Below are 27289 nucleotides of genomic sequence, written 5' to 3' on the forward strand. Positions count from 1 at the left end.
GGGTAAAGCTGGAAGGTCCGAGGGTTAGATTCAGAGCTGCCCCTTTCTTTTGGCTGGCATGTAAAGAAAAGTATGTAAAGGATTATCTAAAGCCGCTCAATCCCTATTGGGGGGAGGGAGGTTCCTCCATTGCCTCACATTGCCTCAGACACAAACTTAACGCATGATTTTGAAAAACATTTACACACTTAAAACTGGGTTTTACACTTGTGAATGCATTTTACCTGAGTAAGTGGGCTTTTGAAAATTGCTACAATATGCCATAGGATTTACCCATGTTAAGTGCACTTTACATGGATGAATGGCTTTTGAAAATTTCTCCAACTGTAGTGTACCTCCCCTCCTTGGTCCAGACCACGAATTGCCCCTATGCTCAGGATGGGGAGTATCTCATGAGAAATTATATTTACTAATATGATTTATCTTCAGGTTTGTAGCTTGAGTGGGGGATGAGACAGGGTACTGGTCACCCTGATTCCACAATTCTGTGCCCTTCCCAAACAGCCTCTCCCTCATGGTAACATAGACCAGATAATATCATCACCCGAGGATAAAACAGTAATTAATCTTTTTAATAGTAATATGTAGACAGTAAATGGGACAAGTACAGTAGTGAAGTATAATATAAACTTGAAATTTTCTTATTTTAAATCAAGCAATGTGCTCCTAGGCCTGGATATCTCTGGAAAGGAAGTCTCTCAGCTCCTGGCTCCTCTGTCCCTTGTTGGTATTTTACATATAGCTTGGCTATGAAGCAAGAACAGCTGTCTGTCCCTCTGTTTCCTCAGAGTGCAGACTTCTGACTCACCCTCTCGATAATTAGCTCTTAAGGTGAAGAACTGATTGCAGGGCTGCCAGATGCACTCCTCTGTTCCTGGATCCTAGCTCCAACTCCTGTCTCTAACTCCTGGCTGTCACTGCCCCCCACACACAGCTACAGCCAGCCAAATTGCACCTTTTCTACCTTAAATGGGCTTCCAGCATTCCTTTGGCTTCCTCTTCTGCTGGCTATGTAGTGCTGTTGTCTGGGCAGGCTAAACAGTATCATCCCTTTCCCAGCTTGTTAACAGTGAATGCCGAATGCTGGTTCTTTCAGAACATTTGTCATTCACAGGAGAGACACAGGGGTTTTTAACATATTTTTATATTCCTTCACCTTGGCTGTAGTTGTAGACTCTGCAGGGTTGAAAATACCTTTTTGACAGGTCCAAAACACATCACTGAGATCCAGGCGCAGCTCAGTCCATATTGTAAGGCTCCAACACATGATAAACTCATGAGGACAGGAACCTGGTTTATAGTAGCTTGCTACAGTAGTTATATATTGTAAGCCCTCTGGAAATAGGGAAATACCTACAGTTTCTGAATGTAATCTGCTGTGAAAGTGCCTGAAAAATAGAATATAAATCAAATAAAATAAATAAGATGCTACTTATTATTTTATTTTTTATTATTTTACTAGAGGCAATGCTCCTGCTCGCTTTGCTCACCAAGCTCTTCAGTGGGCTCTCCACGCTAGATTCCATTTTCATGTCTAGGTGGAAAATGCAAGCTGGATAGGGCAAGTGATGCTAATGAAAGGGCAGGGAGACCTCTATAGAATTCCCCTCCCCAAACCACCTTTATTTCCCCCCTCAAAAAAGAGAGAGTGCTAATTGCATGGCAACCTCAAAAAGCGAGTTTTATGACGCCATCAGCTCAAAGTATGCATTACCGGTGTCTTGTACTTGCTCTGTTGGGGATAGAGGAATGAGGTAGGTGTGTGTGTGTGTGTGGGGGGGGCTTCGAGGGGGGGAGAATGTAGGTCAGAAAGCTTGCAGAAGATGTGTGAGGTTGAGGGGTTGTGGTAGCGGCGAGGTTGTGGGGGTGAGATATATGGTGAAGGGTGAGGTTCATGCATGTGATGGTGTAGGTGGTATGTGTTGTTGGGTGGGATGTGAGGGGAAATTTTCCCTCTTACACTCACCACATTCTCCCCTTACCCTTCTCCTCCCCACCTGCGTGAGGCTGGTGTGTATGTGCTGCGAACGCATAAGTGATATTGGGAAGTGAGTGTTGAGGGGAGAACCCATCCCCTTCTTCCACCCATCCTCCCTCCCTCTTCTCCTCCTTCCCTATGCAAGTGTGGGGGTGTCAGTGTGTGCGTGCGCACATTCTCCCTCTCCTCCACTGCACTCTTCATTTCCCCCTCATCCCTGATGTGCATGCAAATGGGGTGGGGGCGGGAGGGTCTGTGTATGTTGTGGGAAGGTGAGAGTGAGGGGGTGTGTGTGCTGAGGGGTGGACTCTTTTTTTCCCTTTACAATCTCCACAGACTCCCCCCTGTTTGTGTTGGCTTGAGGGGATATTTGTGTGTGAGTGTGTGTGTGTGTAAATGGGGCTGGGGTGAGTGGTCATAGGAATGAATTGGGTGTGTGTGCATGTCTGGGAGGGAGGGAACTAGGGGAGTGTGTGCATGGTCTTGAACAAGTAGATGTGACTCGGTTATTTACACTTTCGAATAATAGAAGGACTAGGGGGCCATTCCATGAAGTTAGCAAGTAGCACATTTAAGACTAATCAGAGAAAATTCTTTCACTCAACGCACAATAAAGCTCTGGAATTTGTTGCCAGAGGATGTGGTTAGTGCAGTTAGTGTAGCTGGGCTCAAAAAAGGGTTGGATAAGTTCTTGGAGGAGAAGACCATTAACTGCTATTAATCAAGTTTACTTAGGGAATAGCCACTGCTATTAATTGCATCAGTAGCATGGGATCTTCTTAGTGTTTGGGTAATTGCCAGGTTCTTGTGGCCTGGTTTGGCCTCTGTTGGAAACAGGATGCTGGGCTTGTTGGACCCTTGGTCTGACCCAGCATGGCAATTTCTTATGTTCTTATGTTCCCCTCACTCAGTTGTGTGTAGATGTTATGGGCTGGGAGTGAGTAACTGAAGTTGTGTGTGCACATGCGGCATGCGGGCGTGTGTGTAGAGAGGGCTGTGTGAAGGCTGTGTAGGGGGCTTATCTGTGTGAGAGGTATATGGGGGTGTGAATATATAAGACCCAGATGCAGTTCAAAGGTCTCAGGAAACAACCTGTATTCTAATTGTTTTTACAGTACCTTTGATCTTAGCCTTTTCTATTTCCTATCTTTCCCTATGCATGGGTCAGAGACCTTTTAACCCCCAATCCCATCAAGAGATTCTATAAGTATGCTAAGTAACACGTAAATAACAAAGCACTGTGGTGACCTGTGCTCAGGGCTCAGGACTGTTACAGATACCAGAGAAACTGCCAGAAGTAATACCAAATAAGGGCAAAGGGGAAATGGGCGTACAGAGATAAGAAGGGTATAAAGTTGTAGTTACAGCAAAGAAACATTGGACTGGCTTCTTTTCTCTGCTACTTTACAGGCAGCTGGTGGAGATCTGATTCCAGTACCTCAGAAAAATGACTGTGCAGTGTTTTAAATGTACTTTTCTGAGTTTCTTTCCCATTACTCCTCTCAATAATAAAAGTTCTTTACTCGAAAGAAGACTGCCTAAGTTGTTATCTAAGAAAAACTGGATAACTTAAACTTTATTAGGCCTTGCAGAAAAACACACAACAGAAAAGGGTGGTGGATGCTTGGAATAGCCTTGTGGGAGAGGCAGTGTTGAGAGAGCAACGGTGAGAGAATTCAAGAAAGAGAATAAAGACCGCGTTAATTTGTGAGCTACAAGAAACGGTTTTGAGTAAGAGCACATGGCAGGCACTACACTGGGGGCTTATTACATGTCTTGGTTGGTGATGTGGGCACCGGGCCAAAGCCTGATTTCTGTCACCTGAGAAGTACTGTAATCTTCCTTATACTCTGGCGTGACTGCTACTAGGAAATAACTAGTGGAAAACAAAATGATTATACAATGTCTTCAAACTCACCTGTGCATCTAATTGGAATTAACATGCCTATGTGATCATAATTAGCGGAGCTGCCTGCTTGATTAAGCCATTTAATGTTGTGCATAGCATGCTGTGCGGGAGTTTAAGTTCACCAGTTACCAGCGCAGTGAGTAGATCTTCAAGTCAGGCAAATGGTGGTAGAGTCCATGCTGGCAGCAAAGCATCCATGGGGTCTTAAGGACCTCTCTGAGTGAGATCAAACAAAAACATTTTTTGTAATTTTTCCATGTTGTACTTCACCTTATACCAACAATTGTTGGAAAAACCCAGAATATAAATGTAAATGAAATATAGTTGAGCCCTATTAAGTGATTACCTGGTAATGAAACAATCTGTTAAAAGAATATTTAACAACATGCTGCTGTGTGCAGCTTTCGTGTTGGACAACTGGACTGCTCTACTGTACGGAACCGAAGAGTTCCAAATGAGGGAACCAGACTCTATCCAAAGGCTCTGAGGTGAACAGCTGCAGTGTTTGACCAGTTCCCTCCTGTTACAGGTTATACATTGTCTTCTTTATCATGGGTAATGATGGAAGATGTGAATGTGTCACTAAAGCTCTTTTTTAAAAACCAGCCTTCACCTTTTGTATGATTCATCCAGTGAACAATGTCACAAACCCACAATCTGGGAACACGCTATCTTATTGTTCTCTGTCTCTGTTGTATCTGTGTTGGGAACAATTCCTGGCTATATTACGCTGCACCTACCACTTCTTTCTTCAGCTACAGAGGACGTAATTCCTTATCATATTACACAGCAATTACCAGTTAACCCCATGTCATCCATGCTGGGAAAATCCTTTACTATTCAACAGATCATTTTAATTTTGCCTATTGCTAAGGGCACTCTTGCTGGATAGATACCACCTGTTGGATACCATCTCTTTTGCGAAGGAGGTGATTGCTTATTGTATGACACTGTACTTAGCAGTAAACCACATTTTATCTGTGCTGGAGTGCTTCCTTATTGTATGGCATTGTCTTTTATCTTTTAATCCTCTTTTTTGCTCTGTAGTGATCTCTGATTGCGCTGTGTTGTCAAGCCATTTAACGCCATGGGAGAGATGATCTCTTATTATGGAACATCACGCTGTACTTACTATTTAACACTAACTCACCCTTAAGGGAAGTGATTTGTTGTAGTTTTATACTTGTTATACATTTTGAGGTCATAAGAACATAAGAAATTGCCATGCTGGGTCAGACCAAGGGTCCATCAAGCCCAGCATCCTGTTTCTAACAGAGGCCAAACCAGGCCACAAGAACTTGGCAATTACCCAAACACTAAGAAGATCCCATGCTACTGATGCAATTAATAGCAGTGGCTATTCCCTAAGTAAACTTGATTAATAGCCATTAATGGACTTCTCCTCCAAGAACTTATCCAAACCTTTTTTGAAACCAGCTACACTAACTACACTAACCACATCCTCTGGCAACAAATTCCAGAGCTTTATTGTGCATTGAGTGAAAAATAATTTTCTCCGATTAGTCTTAAATGTGCTACTTGCTAACTTCATGGAATGCCCCCTAGTCCTTCTATTATTCGAAAGTGTAAATAACCGAGTCACATCTACCTGTTCAAGACCTCTCATGATCTTAAAGACCTCTATCATATCCCCCCTCAGCTGTCTCTTCTCCAAGCTGAACAGCCCTAACCTCTTCAGCCTTTCCTCATAGGGGAGCTGTTCCTTCCCCTTTATCATTTTGGTTGCCCTTCTCTGTACCTTCTCCATCGCAACTATATCTTTTTTGAGATGTGGTTACCAGAACTGTACACAGTATTCAAGGTGCAGTCTCACCATGGAGTGATATAGAGGCATTATGACATTTTCCTTTTTATTAACCATTCCCTTCCTAATAATTCCTAACATTCTGTTTGCTTTTTTGACTGCTGCAGCACACTGAGCCGACAATTTTAAAGTATTATCCACTATGATGCCTAGATCTTTTTTCTGGGTGGTAGCTCCTAATATGGAACCTAACTTCGTGTAAATACAGCAAGGGTTATTTTTTCCTATATGCAACACCTTGCACTTGTCCACATTAAATTTCATCTGCCATTTGGATGCCCAATCTTCCAGTCTTGCAAGGTCCTCCTGTAATGTATCACAATCCGCTTGTGATTTAACTACTCTGAATAATTTTGTATCATCCACAAATTTGATAACCTCACTCGTCTTATTCCTTTCCAGATCATTTATATATATATATTGAAAAGCACCGGTCCAAGTACAGATCCCTGAGGCACTCCACTGTTTACCCTTTTCCACTGAGACAATTGACCTTTTAATCCTACTCTCTGTTTCCTGTCTTTTAATCAGTTTGTAATCCACGAAAGGACATCGCCTCTTATCCCATGAATTTTTAGTTTTCTTAGAAGCCTCTCATGAGAGACTTTGTCAAACGCCTTCTGAAAATCCAAATACACTACATCTACTGGTTCACCTTTATCCACATGTTTATTAACCCCTTCAAAAAAATGAAGCAGATTTGTTAGGCAAGACTTCCCTTGGGTAAATCCATGTTGACTGTGTTCCATTAAACCATGTCTTTCTATAAGCTCTAAGATTTTGATCTTGAGAATAATTTCCACTATTTTTCCCGGCACTGAAGTCAGGCTCACTGGTCTATAGTTACCCAGATTGCCCCTGGAGCCTTTTTTTAAATATTGGGGTTACATTGGCCACCCTCCAGTCTTCAGTTACAATGGATGATTTTAATGATAGGTTACAAATTTTAACTAATAGATCAGAAATTTCATTTTTGAGTTCCTTCAGTACCCTAGGATGCATACCATCCGGTCCAGGTGATTTGCTACTCTTTAGTTTGTCAATCTGGCCTACTACATCTTCCAGGTTCACAGTGATTTTGTTCAGTTCTCCTGACTCATCACCCCTGAAAACCATCTCCGGAACTGGTATCTCCCCAACATCCTCATTCATAAACACAGAAGCAAAGAATTCATTTAGTCTTTCTGCAATGTCCTTATCTTCCCTAAGAGCCCCTTTAACCCCTCGGTCATCTAATGGTCCAACCGACTCCCTCACAGGTTTCTTGCTTTGGATATATTTTTAAAAGTTTTTATTATGAGTTTTTGCCTCTATGGCCAATTTCATTTCAAATTCTCTCTTCGCCTGTCTTATCAATTTTTTTACATTTAACTTGACAATGCTTATGTTTTATCCTATTTTCTTCAGATGGATCCTTCTTCCAATTTTTGAAGGATTTTTTTTGGCTAAAATAGCCTCTTTCACCTCACCTTTTAACCATGATGGTAATTGTTTTGCCTTCCTTCCACCTTTCTTAATGTGTGGAATACATATGGACTACGCCTCTAGGATTGTATTTTTAAATAATGTCCATGCCTGTTGAATACTTTTAACCTTTGCAGCTGCACCTTTTAGTTTTTTTCTAACTATTTTCCTCATTTTATCAAAGTGTCCCTTTTGAAAGTTTAGTGTTAGAGCTGCAGATTTACTTATTGTCCCCCTTCCAGTTATTAGTTTAAATTTGATCATATTATGATCACTGTTGCCAAGTGGCCCCACCACAGTTACCTCTCTCAACAAATCCTGTATTCCACTAAGAATTAAATGTAAAATAGCTCCCTCTCTTGCTGGTTCCTGAACCAATTGCTCCATAAAGCTTAGTGGCCTCAGCCATTTACAGGCAGCTGGCAGCAGTGGGAGAGTTGGGATTGGCTTGGGAGGTAGGAAGAGGTGGGAGTTGTGGAAAGGGTGGGAGGGGCGAGTAGGGAGGAGAAGGCCTTTTTTATTCCAAAATTAATGAGATCTTTGTGTGTGGAGGGCGGGGGGCAGGCTGGCCAGCCTCCTTTGGCCTTTTGGCCCCTGCCATTTCAAAACATTTTGGAGCGCCTCAGAGGGTGGGGAACACAGGCTCACCAGCTGGAAGTGGTTGAGTAGTATTTGGATGGGGAGTTTTGGGTCATAAGCCTGCTGTCTCAAACTTTTTTTAAAAATTTGGTCGGTACCTATCCAGCTATGTTTGAATATATCCACATAAGCTTAGTTATCCAGCTAAAATTTGCTAAACAACTTTAATTGATGATATTCAGTGGGATGCTTATCCCACTGAAAATCCATAATAACTTACCTGCCTAACTTTAACCTTCCATTGTAGGAATTTCTGAATATTAACTTCATTGTAAAAAGAAAAACTCCTTTCCGTAGACACTTATAGTTTCATAGTGGCTGTGTAAAACTAAATTGTAACAGATCATGAGGTAGATGCTAAACCTCGATCAACAATAATGGGAAAGGCAGAGGAAAAACTTTCCTGCTTTACAAAAGAGAGTTACCAAACAAACAAACCAAACTGCTAATGTAGGGTAATCCAAATACAACACCACAATCGAAATCTACATGTCAATACCTAATATGGTGTATTCAAAATTTGTTGGTTTTGCTATGAGAAATCCCTCTGAAACGTTTTTTAGAGAGGAAGGTGATAGTTTCATATGTAATGCTATTTTGAAGGTACCATCCAGGTTACCCAAGTATTTATTTATTTATTTGGAAACTTTTATATACCGGTATTAGTGGGGACATCATACCGGTTTACATTTGAACAAAAAGGCTTGAAAATACATGTTAACAGGGAAAGCGAACTGGGAAGGGGATAATGAGGAGCAGCTTGGAAAGAAAGATTAACATAACAGCAACAAGCATAAGTTAACAGTATAATTAGTTCCTTAATATAAGGAGGTTGTGATCACCATGAGGCGGTGCAAGGATGGGGTGGATGGGGGATCTATTCTAGATAGGCTTGTTTGAAAAGTAGCGTTTTTAGTTTCTTTTTAAATTTGAATAAACATGGTTCAAGGTGCATGTGTACACGGAGGGAGTTCCAAAGAGAGGGGCCTGCAATAGAGAGGGCACGATCGCGAGTGGAAGAGAGGTGGGCTGTTTTCAGAGAGGGAACATGTAGTGTGCCCATGTTGGTGGATCTGGTGGGATGGGTGGACTGTGGGGTATTGAAGGGGATGTCGAGCCAATTGGAGTTGTGGGCATGTATGGATTTGTGTATTATGGTCAAGGTTTTGTAGTGAATGCGAGAGAGAATGGGGGGGAGCCAGTGAAGGTCTTTGAGGATGGGAGTAATGTTTTCGTATTTACATGTGTTAGTGATGAGTCTTGCTCTCGCGTTTTGCAACATTTGTAAAGGTTTTATGGTAGAGAGGGGGAGCCCTAGGAGGAGTGCGTTGCAGTAATCTAGTTTGGAGGTTATGGTGGCTTGTATTACTGTGCGGAAATCTTGGGTGTACAGTAGGGGTCTGAGTTTCTTGAGTACGTTGAGCTTGAAAAATCCTGTTTTGAGAATGGAGTTGATGTGCGGTTTCATACTTAGTTGATGGTCGAGGAAGACACCGAGGTCCCTGACAAAGGGTTGTGGTGTGATGAGGTTGAGTTTGGGGTTGTTAGGCTGAAGGGGGGTGGGGGAGGAGTGTGAGGAGATGAGGAGGAGTTCGGTTTTATTAGTATTAAGGGCAAGGTGTAGGTTAGTGAGCAGCGAGTTAATGGCTGTAAGACAATTTTGCCAGTGTTCTAGTGCATCAGAAATGGAGGTGTGGATGGGGATGATGATCTGAACATCATCCGCGTAAAGGTAGAACTTGAGCTTGAGTTCAGAGAGTAGATGGCATAGAGGGGTAAGGTAAATATTGAAAAGGGTTGAGGAGAGAGATGAGCCTTGCGGCACTCCTTGTTGTAGAGGGTATGAGGTGGAAAGGTTGTTTCCTATTTTAACAGAGAACTTTCTGTTAGAGAGATATGATTTGAACCAAGCAAGGGCTAGACCAGAAATGCCAATATTTTCTAGTGAATATCCTCCATTAAATCTCTATCCATTTCTTCTGACTGTGATGGAAGTAGACTTATTGTAATCATCAACATACCACCATCCACCCATTTTTTAAAAAATGTTTAAATGCTTCACCCATAAAATATTACCGTGGGAAATAAATTGTTTATAATGCCGCCCTAAACTTATGCTGTATTCTAATCATATTTCAATCTCAATATATGTCAGCACCGTAGATGCTCATAAAGAACCACATATAGTTAAGGCAAACAAATTCTTAGCTGCTTGTTGTTCCCAACATGGCCAGGTTTGGGATGCAATCCTTCGTCAGGGTCGCAGCATATTAAATGAAGAAAGCTTCTGTTCTGAGTCTCTTCAACAATGCGGTGCTGCCAGCCTCAAAACATGGCAGTCTGCATGAATGTGCTGCGCTCCCTGACGAAGGATTGCATCCCAAACCTGGCCATGTTGCAATTTCTTGTAGTTTATGAATGCTAACCTTTTTTTTCTTACCTTTTCAGCTACTTCTTTATTAAATCATAGTAACCTCTCTTCCTTTTGTTTACTTTTCTAACAAAAAGGTTACAATATTTGATTTTAGTTTTGCCCACTGCTCTTCTACTTCCCATAGACCCTCCCATCTAGCTAATGACATTTTGAGGTACTCTTCCATTTTAACAAAATTAGTTTTCCTGGAGTCTAGGACCCTTACCTTAGCATGAGCCATCACTTCCTGTACTTTAATACTGAGCCACATCATCCAGTGTTCACTGGATCCCAGATAACCACCACTACGACATCAAAAGCATTCCAATTGGTAAGCACCAAGTCCAGTATCACCCCCTCCTGTGTGGGTTCTGTTACCAGTTGATGGAACAGTTTAATTCTGCAGAGAATCCATGATCTCCCTATTTCTAAAAAAGAATACAGCTGGGATATTCCAGTCAGCAGATTGAAATCCCCTAGCAATAGAATCTCCCTTTTCATGGCAATCCTGTGAATATCCTCCATTAAATCTCTATCCATTTCTTCTGACTGTGATGGAAGTCTGTATATTACACCAATATAAATAGATGTTCCATTCCCTCTTTCCAGATTAACCCACAGTGTCTCCTCCTTACCTCATAAATCCTGCAGTTATGTTGTTTTAATATTTGTATATATAAATATAGCTCTACTCTTCCTCCCTTTCTTCCTACCCTATCCTTCCTAAATAGATCGTAGCCTGGTATAATTATATCACAGTCATGGTTTTCTGTGTTCCATGTCTGTGTGACAGCCACTACATCCAAATCAGCCTCTTCCATGACTGCTGCTAGTTCCGAGACTCTTATTTCCCATATTATGAGCATTAGTGTACATAGCTTTCCAGATGTTGTCCTTTATTCTTATTACTCTTCAAGTATTAAATGTTTTAATTACCTGAGCACCTTGTTCACTCATTCTTGATGATTCTAGCTAAAAGTCCTCCTCATTAGGTTTTCTAATCTGTCCTCAAAGACGCCTCACCCCATCTTTGATAGGTGGATCCCATCTCTGTTCAGTAGTCCTTAAAACATCATCCCCAGATCCAGACACAGCTTGGTCCACACTGTAAGGCTACGACTGTTAGGAATCTGTTAGGAAAGCTCTGTGTTAGAGCTGGGAGTAGCAATCTGTAATAAATCTGCTGTTAGTTAGACTGCGGAGTTGCAATCTGTTCTTATTGGCTCCTAAAGAAGGAGGAGTCAGCAATCTGATATAGTTGTGGGTGGATTCCTGGGCCGGTGGCAGATGACCATGCCCCTGAGAGGATATCCCGAGAGCGACCATAGGCTAGGCTTGAGTATGGAGACAGACACACATTAGTTCTTTTATTAAACAGGTTTTTGAAACCACCAGATGTGGCAGTAGTGAGCTGATATGCCCGGCAGGGCTGTAGTCCCTCAGGTACTGGAACAGCGATCCAGGATGGCTGAGCTGTTGAAAAACTGTAGAAAGCGAGTAGGCAGAGTTCATGAACAGAACTAGATGACAAAACTCACAAGGTCTCAAGGAAGCTCAGTGCTAGAAAGGTTTAGGCCCTCGAGGAAGCGAGTACCTGGTTCCAGGGAAAGCTCTGAAAGAGCGATGGTAACTCACAATTGTATGTAACAGCGATAGCTTCCAGGCACTAGAGAATCTTCAGTGTCCAGTAACATGGGCCCTCGAGGAGCGAGTACTGGTTTCTATCTGTATAATCTGAAAGTAAAGAAAAGAGCGAGGCCCCCGAGGAGCAGGTACCCCTGGTAAGTCCGAGGAGGCAGAGTAATTTGGGAGGTGTAGCCAAAGCAATCCCCTTCCTTGCTAACTCACTTAGATAGTGAAATAGAGACCTTTAAATATTGGAAGCAGATGACATCATCTCAGGGGAACACCCCTGAGGTTCGCGCTCTTGCTGGTATTTCAATCAGAGCGCGCGCGCCCTAGGTCTTCAGGCAACATGGCGGATCTGCAACATCAAGCCGGTCTGGGTACGCTGGAGAGAGACAGCATGGAGACGCCGTGATAGCCAGCCTTCCATCAGACCCGGAGGGAGTCGCCACAGAGGTAAAGAGGGCGGAGTGAGGGCATCGAGCAGCAACGGTCGCAACACCAACACATGATAAGCTTGTGTGGGCAGGAACTTGGTTTATAGTAGCTTGTTACATCTGGTTAGCAGAAAGTCACCTCCCATGCCCCTCAGAAAAGAGTCACCAGCATCATTAGCTTTGCTTCCTAGACATAGTGGTTGCTGACCTTGCAGCTTTGGAGCACATGAGCTTAGGTTCCTCCTCATCCTGGGATAGTTTCTCCATTTCTATTTCCTGGGCTGCATACTGGATCTTCAGCTCAAGAGAAGGTGGGTTCTGGTTGAGGATTCTACTGGTTTTAGTAATCTCTGTCCAGCTGCCATCTTGTGGTCCAGTTTCTCCTTCTCCACTGGAGTTTTTCATCTTAGATGCCTCAAGAAGCATTCCATTCATTGTTGTAGTCCTTTTTGTCATGGATGCTTCTGAGCCTCACTGCCTCCTCTCTCAGCTCTGCCACCTGTTTTATGAGTGAGTTAACCTCTGGTATCTTTAACCCTGAACTGGTTTCTCACTGTGGCTCAAGATTTCTGTGTGGATGGAGGCAGAAGTATTAACTCTGGTGGCAGCTGCTTTGGTGCAATGTTTCCCAGCCATCCTTCTGCTCATCTTAGGACTTTGAGACCTTTAGAAAAAAATGAAAAAAGAGACCTACCAAATCACTATCCTGACCTCAGCTGACATGCAAGTTCAATTAGCTGGCTTCCTTTCTGTGAAATCTAGTACTTACACATTGATTCCCTTTGTATAGGTCTGTTTGCTTGCTCACATGTAATTATGAAGTACAGAGTAATTGTTAACATAGTGTTAGCAGTCTTTGGCTTGCTGGAGGATAAAGCAGTATGGACTCTGGCTACTCTTCTACAGAGTTTTATTATTTGCAAGCAAATTAACAAAACAGAAGCCTGCTTACCTCAGCAGAATTAGAAACAGGACAACAGCAGCTTACAGGTAAGTAGTTTAGCATAACTCTTTCTTCTACTTTCATCTAGGGCCTGTGTTCCTCTCTGGAGCGTGACTTCTTATCCATGTGAAATGCCCTGCAGCCAGGAATCCCTTCTGGGCTGCGTTAATGTAAAGCAGGCTAAATGCCTAGTCCTGGGCTTTTAAGGAGGGTTTAACATACACTCCTTTACAACAATGTATATTTTAGTTTAGAAAATGTGTGTGCTTTTTAGCCATCTGGTGTATAGTCTATAAAGAATCCTGTTGCCTTCAGTACATAAGAACAGACCAACTAAAAATAATTACCTGAAAGATCTATTATGTTATTACTAATTAAGCTCCTCCTGAACTTTGTTTTTATAAATGACTAACAATTAATCTAAAGTACTTGCTTACGTTTCTCTGCCAACCAATGTCAGGTTATTCTGTGCAATCCAACATCCTAATTAGTGGTTTAGTCTATATAATAAGAATAGAAGGTGGGATGGGTAGGAGACAAAAACAGAAAAACAAAATAAAGAAAAGCTCCCAACAGCAAAGCAGCCTTTCCCTCTATAAACTTAAGATCCGTTTTTCAAAAATGACTACTGACTTAGCCAGATGGGGAGTGTTTTCAGACTTACCCAGCTAAGTAGAGCTTATATTTTTAGACTTATCCGGCTAGTTTCGCCATTTTTACTGATGCATTGCCAAGATCAGTCGCCGTTTTTACTGATATATTGCCGAGATCAGTCGCCGTTTTTACTGATGCATTGCCAAGATCAGTCGCTGTTTTTACTGATGTAGTGCCAAGATCAGTCGCCGTTTTTACTGATGCATTGCCGAGGTCAGTTGCCATTTTTACTGATGCATTGCCGAGATCAGTCGCCGTTTTTACTGATATATTGCCGAGATCAGTCGCCATTTTTACTGATGCATTGCCGAGGTCAGTCGCCGTTTTTGATATGCAGTCCTTCTGATGGGCGTTTAAACTTTGTGCCTGTTCCGATTTGAGTGGTCAGCCTTGAGGCAGGCGGTGGTGTCCGCAGAAACGTGAGCTCATGTTGGGTTTTCCTTTTCTGTGAGTCAGCTGGGAAGTTGTAAATGGCCTGTCTACATAAGATGAGTGCATTTCTTTCTTAATATTTTGTTTATTTGTTTCAGTGGGTATATGAAAGATCTTATTGCTTTTTCATATAGAATTTTTAATAAACTAGCTTTTTATACAGCATTTAATGAACCGGCTTATGAATGAAACTGAAGGTGGGTACTGCTGATACCACTTGAGGCCCATTGTGTGGTGAGAGGTGGTGGATGTAAACTAATGAAATGCCATTGTTCTGATGCTGAGTTCTATAGTATTTGTATGAAAAATCTGTTTGAGTTTTGTTAATTTTATAGAAATTCCCCCTTGTCTTTTGGTATTTTTGAAGGGGCTTCTGCTTTTGTTTTATGTAGTTTAACTGTTATAGCTCAGCCAGCTCCTGGCTGTTTCATGGTGGCTTGAAGAACCCCTGTCATACCTGGTACCATTCTGTGCCTTCACAATGCCTTGGGGTATTCATGAGACTGTTATTGTTGCTCTTTGAGTGCCTTTGACTGTTCATGCCACTGTTGTTGGTGCCCTTTACTCCTTTCCTGATTTCCTTGGAGTTTTTATGCCACTGTGCTCTTTGCCATACCCCACACTCTATACCTTGGGGTTTTGATGCCACTGTACTGTTTGGTAATTTGGTAAAACCATGCTGCTTGGGATCTTGCACCCCACTGGATTGTAAGGAGTTAACTGAAAAGTAATTACTTCAGGTCTCACCAGTGCCCTTTTCCAAGGTGGGGTGATCCCAATGGAAATTGAAGAACAAAATTTAGAAGTGCCAACTTCTGAGACAACCCCTTCCTGGTAGCGTTCATTCCCCAGAACACTCCTCGGTGCAGACTCACCCACCATAGTTTTCAAATGTAGTGGCTCTCACAGCACAGCACCCTCCATCATAGATGTAGATGAGGGACAGTAAGATACAGGTAGCATTCTCACTAATGGAAGTGCCCATGCTCCCAGTGCTGTTCCGATTTGATCCCAGTCAGGTGCAGGTGGATAATCTTTGAGGTCTGGGCTAAAAGATATATAAAACTGCAGCCGGAAAGCCACTTCTTTCCCTTTTATATTCTATTGTTGCACACCTCTATCTCTTTGTCTATAGTGTTGTTTTCACTTGCTGATTACATTGCCTCTTTGTTGGAGTTACTTATGGAGTATAACACATTTTTTTCTTTTTGTGCCTCCCAATACACTTATATGGTGCTCTTAAAAGTTGTGAGGTAAATTTTTAAAAGCCTGGCGAGCGCCAAAATTGAGAGATGTGCACGCCTAGTGGATTTTAAAAGCCGCCTACATGTGGACGCATCTCCCAATGTGCAAAAATCTCAGATTCAGAAAGGGGCATGGTTTGGGTGGGGCACGGGCATTCCGGGGCGGGGCCGAGAGACAGACGTGCAAATACTCGCGCACCTGTGCACGTGCCAGGCCCAGTGCTGCATAACTTTACTTCTGCTATGAAGGAGGTGTAAGTTTAAAGAAAAAAAGCCATCCCTGAGGGGGTTTAAAGGGCCTGGGGTAACTGGGGGGGTTTGGAAGACCTAGCGCTACCCTGGGTGAATTGGCGGACAGATTGGTGAAACTGGTCATGGAGAGGATGCACGCCGGTTATAAAATTCCCCCACTTGTGTGGCTCTTATCCAGATGCAAAATTGGGCGCACCCAGGCTATTTTATAAGATACACACGTGTGTTGTAAAATTGCCATGTTCCTGGGTGCACAGCGACACACATGCATCAATGGACATCCTATGAGCCTCTTTGAAAGTTTATGTCCCTGTTAGCTCCCTTTTAGCAGTAAGTTTTATATGTGTGTGCTATACTTTGTAATAATTATCATCAGTTTGGGGGTCAATTTTCCAAAAGCCACTAAGCGGCACAGATAATTAGCTAATTTTAGCTAATTATCTTTAGTCAAATTTTCAGCCAAACCCACCTAGGTAGGTTTTGGGCTGAAGATTTGCCTGCACATAGCCAGTTAAGCTTTGACTAGACTTAGGACAGCTATTTATGCAGTTGGGATTGCCTGGATAATAAGGATGTGCAGCCTTTTATTTTTGTGTTCAGTTCAGGTCATTCATTTTTGGTCCATTTTCCAACACAATCTAATTTTTGGGGTGTGGTGGTTGAATTTCTAGGGTTATTCTTTTTGGAAAATAGTGTATTCAGACTATCCAAATGCACATCCCTTACAGCTAAACTTAGGCAGTTAGAGCTGGAAATTGGTTAGGCCTGTCCCAGCAAGACAACACCCTTTTTTTTTACCTGGCTAAATTTGGCCACCTTGTGCATTTAAGTGGTTCAATGTAATTGTTCAGTGGGGTGGGGGAGGAATTTTGAAAATGAGAGAGATAACCAGCTAACTTAAAGTTGGCCAGTTAAGCAGTTGAATAATTGATCCCTAGCTTAAAGTGCTTTTGAATCTTTTAGCTTGGAAGATTTGGTTCCTGCCAATACTAGCAAAAAGAAAATAATAATAAATGTTGTTTTCTTTGTATCTCTGTTTGTTGGAAACTGTATTTTCTATGTGTGATCTCTCAATAGTTGGCAAATAATTTTTCTGATTCCGTAATCAGATTTATAGGTAGCACAGACACTCCACTGGTTTCTTTTATTTATGTGTGTATGTGTGAGAGAGAATGTGTGTGTGTGTGTGTGTGTGTGTGTGTGTGTGAGAGTGAGAGAGGGTATGGTACGGGGGCTGCCAAGCTGCCTCTTCCTTGGTTGGATTTAGCCGGTAACTCAGTGTTTCCTTTCAGGCACTGGGGTTGTAAGGCTCTGCTTACCATAACTTGTTTGGACTGGACTACATTTTCACTTTGCCTAGCTCATGCTCCTCTCCTCTCTTTTCTAAATGCTGGATGAAGGCAAACAACCTTGTGCCAGCTCTGTCCACAGTTGTATGGGCTGGCGAGAGCTGCTGGTTCATGCAATTGGTTGGTGGTTCTGTACCTCAAGCAGAGCAGAGTTCTGACATTTCTAGTGCTGTAAATGTGGGAAACCTTTTAAAGTGCTACATGACCGTTTGCATGACGTGTCCTTGTGATTCCAGGAAAATACTATCTTTGGACTCGGGGAGCAGTTCCACAGAGTAGGTACTTGCCCTTTGCATTAGTTACTCTATTGTTGCCATTTAAAATACCAGTAGTCATCTCTCTGTGACAGTAGGTGAGGAGAGAATGAACTCCTCACTTTCTAATTCTGATCGCGTTGATCATTTCCAAAAGGTTTCTAACAGAACATGAAATAATAGTAGCCAGCAATTTACTTAGAATAATTCAAAAGCTTTCTTAGTTTTCAAGGTAGTGGGGTTTGTTTGTTATTTTGGCAACTTGCTCCTTTTCTTTTCCGTTTCCTGCTGACTCAGAACTTCTCCAGCTGGGACTGAGCAAGCCTCTGTTTTACTCCATTTGACTCTGTCTCTCGTCCCCTCCTCATCCAGACAAACCATCACAGTGACAATCCAGTCGCAGACTGCAGGTCCCTGAAGAACAGGGCACAAGTGCACTTTGGAGCCAGCCGGTGGCAGGGGGAGGACAACTCCGGTATTCTAGCGCCAGAAACGGGCCTGGTTTTCAGGATATCCACAATGAATTATGCAGGAGATAGATTTGCAAGCCCTGCTTCCATTGTATGCGGATCTATCTCATGCAGTCTCATTGTGGACACCCTAAAACCAGGCCTGTTTGTGGCTCTTGAGGACCAGAGCTGGCCACCCCTGCCTTAGCGGGTGTGAGTGCCGCCTGTGCAGCTTTTCCAGGACCTGCTAGCCTAAGCAGGAACTGAACACAAATCTCTTGCACAGCTGGACTACTGGGCCATTGGGGTAACCCTGCTTCTGTGTGTTGATGTGAAAATGTTAAGTTTTCCAGTGCTGGCTAAAGATAGTGTAAACCTTAACTAGTGATCTGTATATAAAAAGAAATGTAAGGGAGGGACACTGGGAGCAAAGTGGAGCACAGCCAGGGGCAGGGGGATGGGGGAGGATGGCAGTTGTCAGGTTGATCAGGAAAGAGGACTGTGTGACTGGGGGAAAGACAGACATCGTTCAGAACTGGCTTTAATGAGTTAATTAAAACATCCGCTGACTTCTTCATTTAGGTGCTTGATATCGGATTTGGACAGATAGTCCTGTTTGGCTTCTTTTCATGAGCACCCGGCTTTTGAGATGTTCTGCACATGTGGGAAAGACAACTGTGTGCACAGGCTACTGTGGGAGAGCCGCTGGGATTCCTTACTATTGCCTTCATGATGGAACCGCTCCTTGTGATGCTGACGTGACGGGATCACCCCTTGTGTCCACGAGTTACTATTTCAAGGCATTTTGGATGGGAGGGACCCTGGGGGTGCCCTTGATCTGAGGGTTTATTGATTGGGCCTGCAGTTCAGCGGGATGGCCACCGGAAGGCATCGAGCAGAGTGCTGAGCTGTGGATTATATTGCATTGCAGTCCTGTAACCTGAACGTTATTAAGGTTTCTGATTGGTGAGGGAGTGGCCTAGGAAGGTATAAATTCTCACTCAGTTTGACAGGTGCTGCCCTTTCTAGGATGGAGCTGGGGAGGAGAGGGGCCCGCAAGGATGCAGTTGTCCTGGAGTCGCCAGCCTGTGGGCTGGTGGGGCCCAGCAGGGGTTTTTCCCCTCCAGTGAAAAGGCTCAAGGCTGAGGAATGGAGAGCCTGAGATTCCTCCCGTTGAGAAACTGACTGGGAAGAGGAGCGGTGATTCCTTCCCCTAAGAAAGAGAGAGCCTGGATGAGGAGATGAAAGGGCGTTCTCGGGTGAGGGGTACCCCACGGAGAACCTGAGCGTGGAGGAGATGGGGGAATCCTGCACATTGTTCAAGTGTGAGGCCCAGGACAAAGGAAGACAGGTTCCTGAGGACAGGAGGTTGTGAGTAGCCCTTGGGGTCAGATGTGTGCGACCAGAGGGATATTAGGGATGTACACTCTGTCCCAGAAGCTGTAGAGAGGGGACTGGGAGTATGGTACTTTAACCCTTGATGTACCAGATAGTTGTATTACAGTGTATCTTTTCCTATGACTCTGCATTCCCTGAACTCTGGCTATTCAGTACTGACTGTTTAGCCTCTGCTAACATGAACACAGTTGTTGGCTGGAAAATCCAGGAAAAACGAAGTTTGGAGTGTTGGTGAAGCCTGTAAGTGGAGTGTGTGCCAGCACTAACTGAGAAATAGGGGGACCAGGTACATGGAGTGGAGGATAGGAGATGCCCTCCCTGAATAGCCAAAAAAAATAAAAGTATTCTGCCCCCTTGCTTCCCATTGGGTCCATGTGACGAACCCACAAAATAAGTTAGAAAGCCTAATCCTCACCATATGGGGACAGATCCTCTTGACAGTTTGTGTGTTCAGTGATTGGGGTCATAGTGCTCTGTCTAAGGAATGGACTGTTATTCTCTCATATTACTAGCTGTCATCTAACGAATATTCACCAGAAACGTATGGATCCCAATGCTTTCCTCCCTACCTCTCACCTAGCCAGGCAACTGTAATTTGCCCTCCCCACCCCCACCCCGGTCCTGATCTGAACACTTCCCCCTTTTACCCCTCATATCCTTAAAGTTTTGGCCTTGCCTGCTTCTTTTTGATCCCACAGGTTGGCAAGTAGCATGCACCAGCGTCCTCTCTCTTCTAGGCCAACAGTCCCTTTCCTTCCTTTCGGTGCTGTGGCTTTTCAAACTAGGCGCATTGGGTGGCACATAGCGCTCCCTTTTGGCCGACACCACTACAGCACCCCCTCTACAGTCTCCAACAGACTCCTCACGCCGCACCAAGAGCCCTAAGCATATTGGGGTAGATTTTAAAAGGTTGCGCGTGGGCGTAGTAGCGCGCGAACATGTACACCCAATTTTATAACTTGGGCGCGCAGGCACGCGCAAGTTATAAAATCAGGGGTCGGCACGCGCAAGGGGGTGCACAATTGTGCACCTTGCATGCGCCGAGCCGTGCTCCATTACCCGTTCCCTCCCCCCTAACTTGACCTTCCCATCCCTTCCCCCCCCCCCCCCTAGCCCTACACTAACCCCCCTCAAAAATTTAGTTTTACCTTTTAGGCAGGTGAAATTTGCATTTGCCAGCCGACTGCCGGCGGGCGATCCCCGGCACAGCAGCAAATATGGCCGCTGTGCCGAGAGCCTGACCCCGCCCCCGGACCGCCTTTTTAAAATAGGCGCCCGGCATGCGTAACCTTTTGAAAACCCAGCCCATTATATAGAGAGACTACAAATGACTAGGGGAAACATACATTCAGACCCGTTCCTTCTGCATGCCAATTGCTTGAGCTTTGCCAAAGCATTAGCAGTTCGGGACTCTACAAGCCAGCTGAGTGCTCATTATCTTCCATATCATGATTTTTGTAATAAAAATGCTGATAACTTTAACCCTGGCTGTTACAAGATTTACAGTAGTGGTTTAGGTTGAATGCCATGCGGAAGTGACACAGGCTACATTTATTTATTTTTATTTAGTTGCTTTTCATTTATATTCTGCTTTTTCAGGCACTTCAAAGCAGATTACCTTCAGGCAGTGTAGGTATTTCTGTCCTCTGGGAACTCACTGTCTTAAGTTTGTACCTGAAGCAGTGGAGGGTGAAGGGACTTAAAGAGCGATGATGCTCTTTGTTACTGTACTTGAATTTTGTGAGAAACCTATAGAGAGAGACTAAATTAAGACCTTGCTGCCCAGGGCTTGATGCTTGCCACCAGGCCTAAGGCACATTTGTGACTGGTCTGTGCCAACAGTAGGAATAATTTTGCATCTTCGAGGCTGTCCATCATAGGTGCCCTATGTCTTGTAAGTAACCCCTGTTTTCACCCATGTTTACAAAATCCAGTTCAGCAGGACATGTGTGGGGCAGACTCCAAACAACCACCTGCTTGAGATGTTCAAGGAAGACCAGAATGTTTTTGTCTTTATTTTATTCATTTATTTATTTTTTTTTTAAATAAAAACCTTATTAATTATTTTGGCCTGAAATTTGTCAGAATATAAATTGCATTCTAGGGCTATAATACCCAGAAATATTTAAATTTACTTGCCATGCGACAAGGATGCCGCTCTGTCTCTTTCACTCCCGAGATGGGAGTGAGCCTGGTGGTAGCATCTCGCTCTCCCTGCGGGTCCTTCTTAATTTTTTCATTTGCTAAATTCTCTCACTTGTGTGTTTTGTGTTTGTTTTTTTTTTCAATTTTCCCTAGCCAGAGCGATGTGTGGTTCTGATGGTGCCAAAAATGTTGGAATTAAGCTCATGCTCCACCAGCGCCCATGCTCTGACCGAGCCGGACCCGGCAGCGACCCTTGGGATACCCGAGTTGGAGGCTGAGTCTCAGAGGTATGTCCTGGCACTTCCTGAGGCCGAGGCCTGGCGCAAGCACCGCCTTGGGCTGACGCAAGCCACCCGCTCCTGCAATCTGCTGGACCCTGAGACGCTCTCGGAGACTATTGTTTCGCGGACTGCCAGTTACGATGCCTTGTACGAGCTGCGGGCCAGAGAGACGGAGACTCACTTCCCCTTCGAGGGGAGTAGCATGTTCCAGGTGCCCACGTCGGGCGCTGACCCCGAGATGCCGGTGAGCCCCCATATTATCAAACGCAGAAGAGGCGGGTTGATCGAGCAGCGGGATATCATCAAGGCACACGAGGCCCACAAGATGCAGAGCACGCCACAAGCAAGGCGGAAGGAATGGGAGTAAGTATCCATGTAAACTTTAATTTGCTTGCTGTGTTGGTGCCTGAGGGGGGGGGAACAGCCATGGGAAATATTTTGCCTATTAAGTGATAAATTTAGCAATGGCAAAAATCAAGGTCCCTGTAAAAAAATAAGTAAAGTACTGTTGAAATGGGGGGTAGGGAGTTGCATCAGTTTATAGGCCAAAAGTTAAATTCTACTGGTAGTCCCTGTTTGCGACATCTTGTTAAGCTCCCAGTGCAGAAAGATAGCTCTAGAAATCATGAACTCTTATCAAATTCTAGTGACATGGTATTTTCTGTGGAAAAAGTGAGCAAATCTCTCTAGCAAGAACTGTCTCTCATTTTCCAGTAAAAGACACTGGGGAGATCACTCCCACAGTCACATTTATAGAATAAGGATATCACAATCCATCATTAGGATTTTATTACTCACCTTTCCAAATCTGTGGGTGCAATCAGATATAATTGGTAGGTCCCTACCTCAGTGGGCTTACGATCTAAGTCAGAGGTAGGCAACCACAAACAGGTCTGGATTTCAGGATATCCATAATGGATATGCATGAGAGAGATTTGCATACAACAGAGGCAGTGCATGCCAGGTACTTGTGGTACTTCCCAGGTACTTGTGACCTGGATTGGCCACTGTTGGAAACAGAATACTGGGCTTGATGGACCCTTGGTCTGACCCAGTATGGCATGTTCTTATGTTCTTATGCCAATCTACCTCATGCATATTCATTATGGATATCCTGAAAACCAGACCTGTTGGTGGCACTCAAGGACTGGAACTGCCCACCCCGATGAGTGGTGCCTGAGGAAATAGAAAAGGGTGAGTGACTTGCCCAAGATCACAATAAGCATCTGTGGAAGAAGTGGGATCTGAACCCCAACTTCCCTGGTTCGTTGTTGTAATTTACTGATCGAACCACTAGGCTACTCCTCCACTCGCTCTGGATCAGAAGGAACCAGTAAGCTGGTGTTGGTTTCTCAATTCTTTTTTTCAAACCCTTTTGGAAATTTCTCAATATTAAAAAAATTTTGAAACGGGACTTTCAAAATGACATGAGGCTGCCTCTGTGATTGAAGATCCCTCCAGCTATAGCTACCTTCTCGAGGCTGTCCGGATATCACATGTCTTGCCTTTCCTAGTAATAAAACCGGATTACAGATTCTAGAAAGCCTTGCAATGGGAATTAAAAAAAAAAAATCAAGGCTAGCCCCCAAAACACACCCATGATCTTGGACAGTTTGCTTGTGTGTGTTGATGCTTCCACCCCAAAAAAGGTAAAAGATTGGTCAGTTTGGTGATCTGTGCCTTATTCTAATGCTCTTTTCTTTAAAGCAGGGCAGTCTTCAAAGGCTGCACACCAGTTGGGTTGTCAGGATATCTTTACTGAATATGCACAAGAGAGACTGAGCTTGCAAATCCTAATGCATATGCATAAGATAGGATATCCTGAAAATCCTTCTAGTTAGTGGCCCTTGTGGACAGACGGTTCCTTCTTCTTTCTTTAGAGATGATATATATTTGCAGAGATGGCCAACTCTGGAGCTTGGGAGCCACAAACAGGTCTATATTGTCAGGATATCCACAATGAATATTCATCAGATAGATTTGCATACAGTGAAGGCAGTGCACGCAAAGCCATCTCATGCATATTCGTTTTGGAGATGCTGAAAACCGGTCCCGTTTGTGACCCTCGAGGACCGGAGTTGGCCCTCCCCGCGCCCCCCTCGATATATTGTGTTTCTGCAATGTTTGGAAATAGAACCTGCTCTCCTTGCCTCCCCGAATGGGTAATGGTAGCCTCATATTCTTGGGGTAAAACGTGCAGATGTCAGTGCCAGAGAGGCCTTGTCAATTACAGGGTTATTCCTACTACTCCTTGCACAGTAACGTCATCGACCTGAATCAAAGCTTGTAGATTAATTTCTTGTTAATATACAGATTATAATGCTCTTAAGATGCATGCACTAAGGGTTGGGGTGGGAGAGGAGGTGTTACTGTAGAAAGATAGTATATTACTTTAAAGTGGCTTAAGCAGTCCTTTTTAGATCATTCATCCGTTTTGAAGATAGATATTTAGTGCCCAAACTCAAAATTAAAAAATTAAAAAAGTAACATAACATTCCACAGCCAAATGCATTGGATAATTTGAATTATATAAATTACAAGGGTCTAGTTATCAACCTGCAATGGGCAGTAACAGGTTTTATAAGTAAATAAGCCTCCCCTGCAAGTAACGAGAGAGCCGAAACAAAACACAGTAATGCAAATCGTGGTTCGATAAATAGGCTGTCACAGGCAACAAGTACGTTTTCTCCAGTAACCAAGGTCTGGGTTTATCCATAGCATTTTTGTTCTGTGATTGACATTTCATGTGCTTTCATTCTGGGACAAGACTTACAAGGATCACCAGAGGCTCTCTTGAATTCGACCTGAAGCGGTTGTGAGGTGACAGCGTAATTTGACTTGCAAATTACAAAAGCTGGGCTGCAAATGCCATTTGCCAGGCTATTCCGCATCGCAAAGTAATTTGACATATGGTAAAGTTGGAAATAGTGCATTGTTTGCCCAAACCTTAATTTTACTGTGGAAAAAACCCAGAGGTCGATATTCAAAAGCCATTTAGAAAGATAACTTTGAGTTATCTGTCTAAACGGCAAGGGGCAGATTTTAAAATCTGCGCGCGCGGGGTACATTTGTGCGCGCTACCCGGCGCGCACAAATGTACACCCGATTTTATAACATGCGCGCGCTGCCGCGCACATGTTATAAAATCCAGGGTCGGCAGGCGCAAAGGGGTGCACCTTACGTGCGCCGAGCCCAAGGGGAGCCCCGATGGCTTTCCCCGTTCCCTCCAATGCCACTCCAAAATGTCTCGTAGGGAACTTTTTTTCTGCTCCCCCCACCTTCCTCTCCCTTCCCCTATCTAACCCAGCCCTACCTAAATCCCCCCCCACCTTGTTTTACTTATTTACGCCTGCCTCTGGCAGGCGTATCTTGTGAGCACCGGCTGGCTGCCGGCGCGCCAACCCCCGGCACAGCCGCTGTGCAGGAGGCCTCAGTCCCGCCCCCAGATCGGCACCACGCCCACAACCCCACCCCTTTTTCAAAGCCCCGGGACATACGCATGTCCCGGGGCTTGCACACGCCACCGAGCTTATGCAAAATAGGCTCGGCGTGCGCAGGAGCAGGTTTTTGGGGTTACGCGCTTAACCCTTTGAAAATCTACCCCCAAGGTTTTGTATATTCAGCCCCTTAACTGGCTGTTTTGCCCGTTCCTTATATCTGGCCCTGAGGACGTCCAATTCCCGTCTTCTGAAACATTCTCCTTAGGGCTTTAAAGCTGGCAAGTCTCGTGTGCTACTTCTGAGAGTCTAATTCGGCTGACACCAAACTGCTTAGCCTTGCATGCCATAGCGCTAAGATTGTGCGTTTCTGTCATGGTTTATCATGGTAGGAGTCGTAAGTTGCTCGATGGCAGTAAAGAAGCAAAGGAATGTAAATTTAAGATCCTTCTATTTCTCCTTACAGAAATATTTCAATATTCTTATTTATGAATAAATAAGATTCATCTTCACTGGTGTCTTGAATGTACTTATTGCATAAGATTACGCTTGCTATTTTCAAATGCGGTTAGTGTCTAAACCTCAAATTCTTTCCCTTACGCTAGTAGAGTTATCTTGGGACGATCCACATGCAGCTGGCTAAACGAGTCAGCTTTTGGATTTATCAAAAATTCCTTGGAGCTTCACTGGAGAGAGAATGTTCTGAAAGAAACCCTAACCCACGGGCAGAGCAGCAATGCATGGAATCCAGTCTAAGGCTAATATATATTTGGTTTGGTCTGGAGGAGGCATCCCTTTTCTTCTCAATCCTTGCCTTAGTTATTCTGTAACATTTGGGAACCACAAAGTAAAGCTGAGCTGTTCTGTTTCAGGAAATGTCTGAGCCATCCCTCTGACACCACCATAGGCTCCTGTTAGCACTATCCCTTTACAGGCAGGGCCTTTACAGTTGAGGTCTTTTAACCCTGACAGAATAATGCATGCCCTGTACAGAGGGGAATAATGCTAGTATAAACTTTTAGTTTTAATTCTGTTAGATTTTGCATGTTAAAAAAAAAAAAAAGCACTATTTATTTTATTGATTTATTTGATTTCTATTACGCTTTTCAGGCACTTCAAAGCAGATTGCATTCCAGCACTGTGGTTATTTCCCTGTCCCCAGTTGGGCTCACACTTTCTACCTGTGGCAATGGAGGGTGAAGTGGCTAAAACTCGGAGGGGTGAATTTTCAAAGCAGTTACGCACGCACCATTAGCATATTCATGCCATGATGCGATGCTAATTTAGAAAAGGGGTGGAGTTTGGGGCGGGATTTCTGGCCAAGTGGCTGGCTGGCTTTGCAATTTGCGAAGCCATATCGCACAGTTTTAGTGCAGCAAATAACTACACCTGATGTTACCCAGGTAGAGAGTCTATCAAGCTAGGTTGAGACAACATTGTACAAATCTCATCTTTGTGAGAGTTTCCTCACTCTGAAGGACATCAAATCTTCACAAGAGTGTACTGTTCTGTTCATACGAGCTAAGTCTGAACTTAAACAGCTAAGGGGCACTGAATATGTGGGTCATAGAACATGATGACAGATGAAGACCATATGGCCTATCCAGTCTGCCCAGCTTTATAGTCCTATCTTCATCCTCCATGGTCCCCTATGCTTGTCCAATGTTTTCTTGAATTCAGATACTCTCTGTCACCACCACCCTTTTTATAAATAAATCTTTCCTTAGATCTGAGTCTAACCCCTTTCACCCTCATCTCCTGACCCCTCATTTCAGAACCTCCTTTCCTTTGAAAGAGGCCAGCCTCCTGTGCATTTATTCCTTGGAGGTATTTAAATGTCTCTCACATATCTCTCTTTACCCTCCTTTCCTCCAGAGTGTACATCTTTAGAACTTTCCACCCCCCCCCCCCATTTGCTTTATGATTAAGACCATTGACCAGTTTAGTAGCTGCCCTATATTTGATTACATTAGATGCAAAAATAAGGGATGTTTTGAGTGTTACTGATCTTAAATGGAGATTGAACTGGAGGGAAAGTTGTTAAGTGAGAAAATAAAAGAGGAGTAAGCCAGGTTGGATTTCCTGTGGGACACTATCAAACCAACCCATCTTACTTTGACTCCCATTCCTATTTTTGACGTAGCTTGACAGGGAACAAGT

The 27289-nt window shown here is 43.8% G+C and overlaps 1 protein-coding gene across 10 annotated transcripts in view; it reads left to right on the forward strand.

Annotated features, from left to right (window-relative positions):
• Positions 1-27289, forward strand: part of CACNA1E (calcium voltage-gated channel subunit alpha1 E) — a 735423-nt gene that overhangs the window by 2872 nt on the left and 705262 nt on the right. For 9 of the 10 annotated variants that reach the window (XR_003858904.1, XR_003858905.1, XM_029617785.1 and 6 more), the window contains exon 2: positions 21565-22055. Coding sequence is in view for 8 of the 10 variants with exons in the window: in XM_029617785.1 (XP_029473645.1) it covers positions 21586-22055 (470 nt within the window). In the remaining 2 variants the exon portion in view is untranslated. The remainder of the gene's footprint in view (positions 1-21564; positions 22056-27289) is intronic. The other variant, XM_029617784.1, reaches the window with a different exon arrangement.

This window comes from Rhinatrema bivittatum, chromosome 10 (genome assembly GCF_901001135.1).
Source record: "Rhinatrema bivittatum chromosome 10, aRhiBiv1.1, whole genome shotgun sequence".
Taxonomy (NCBI): domain Eukaryota; kingdom Metazoa; phylum Chordata; class Amphibia; order Gymnophiona; family Rhinatrematidae; genus Rhinatrema; species Rhinatrema bivittatum.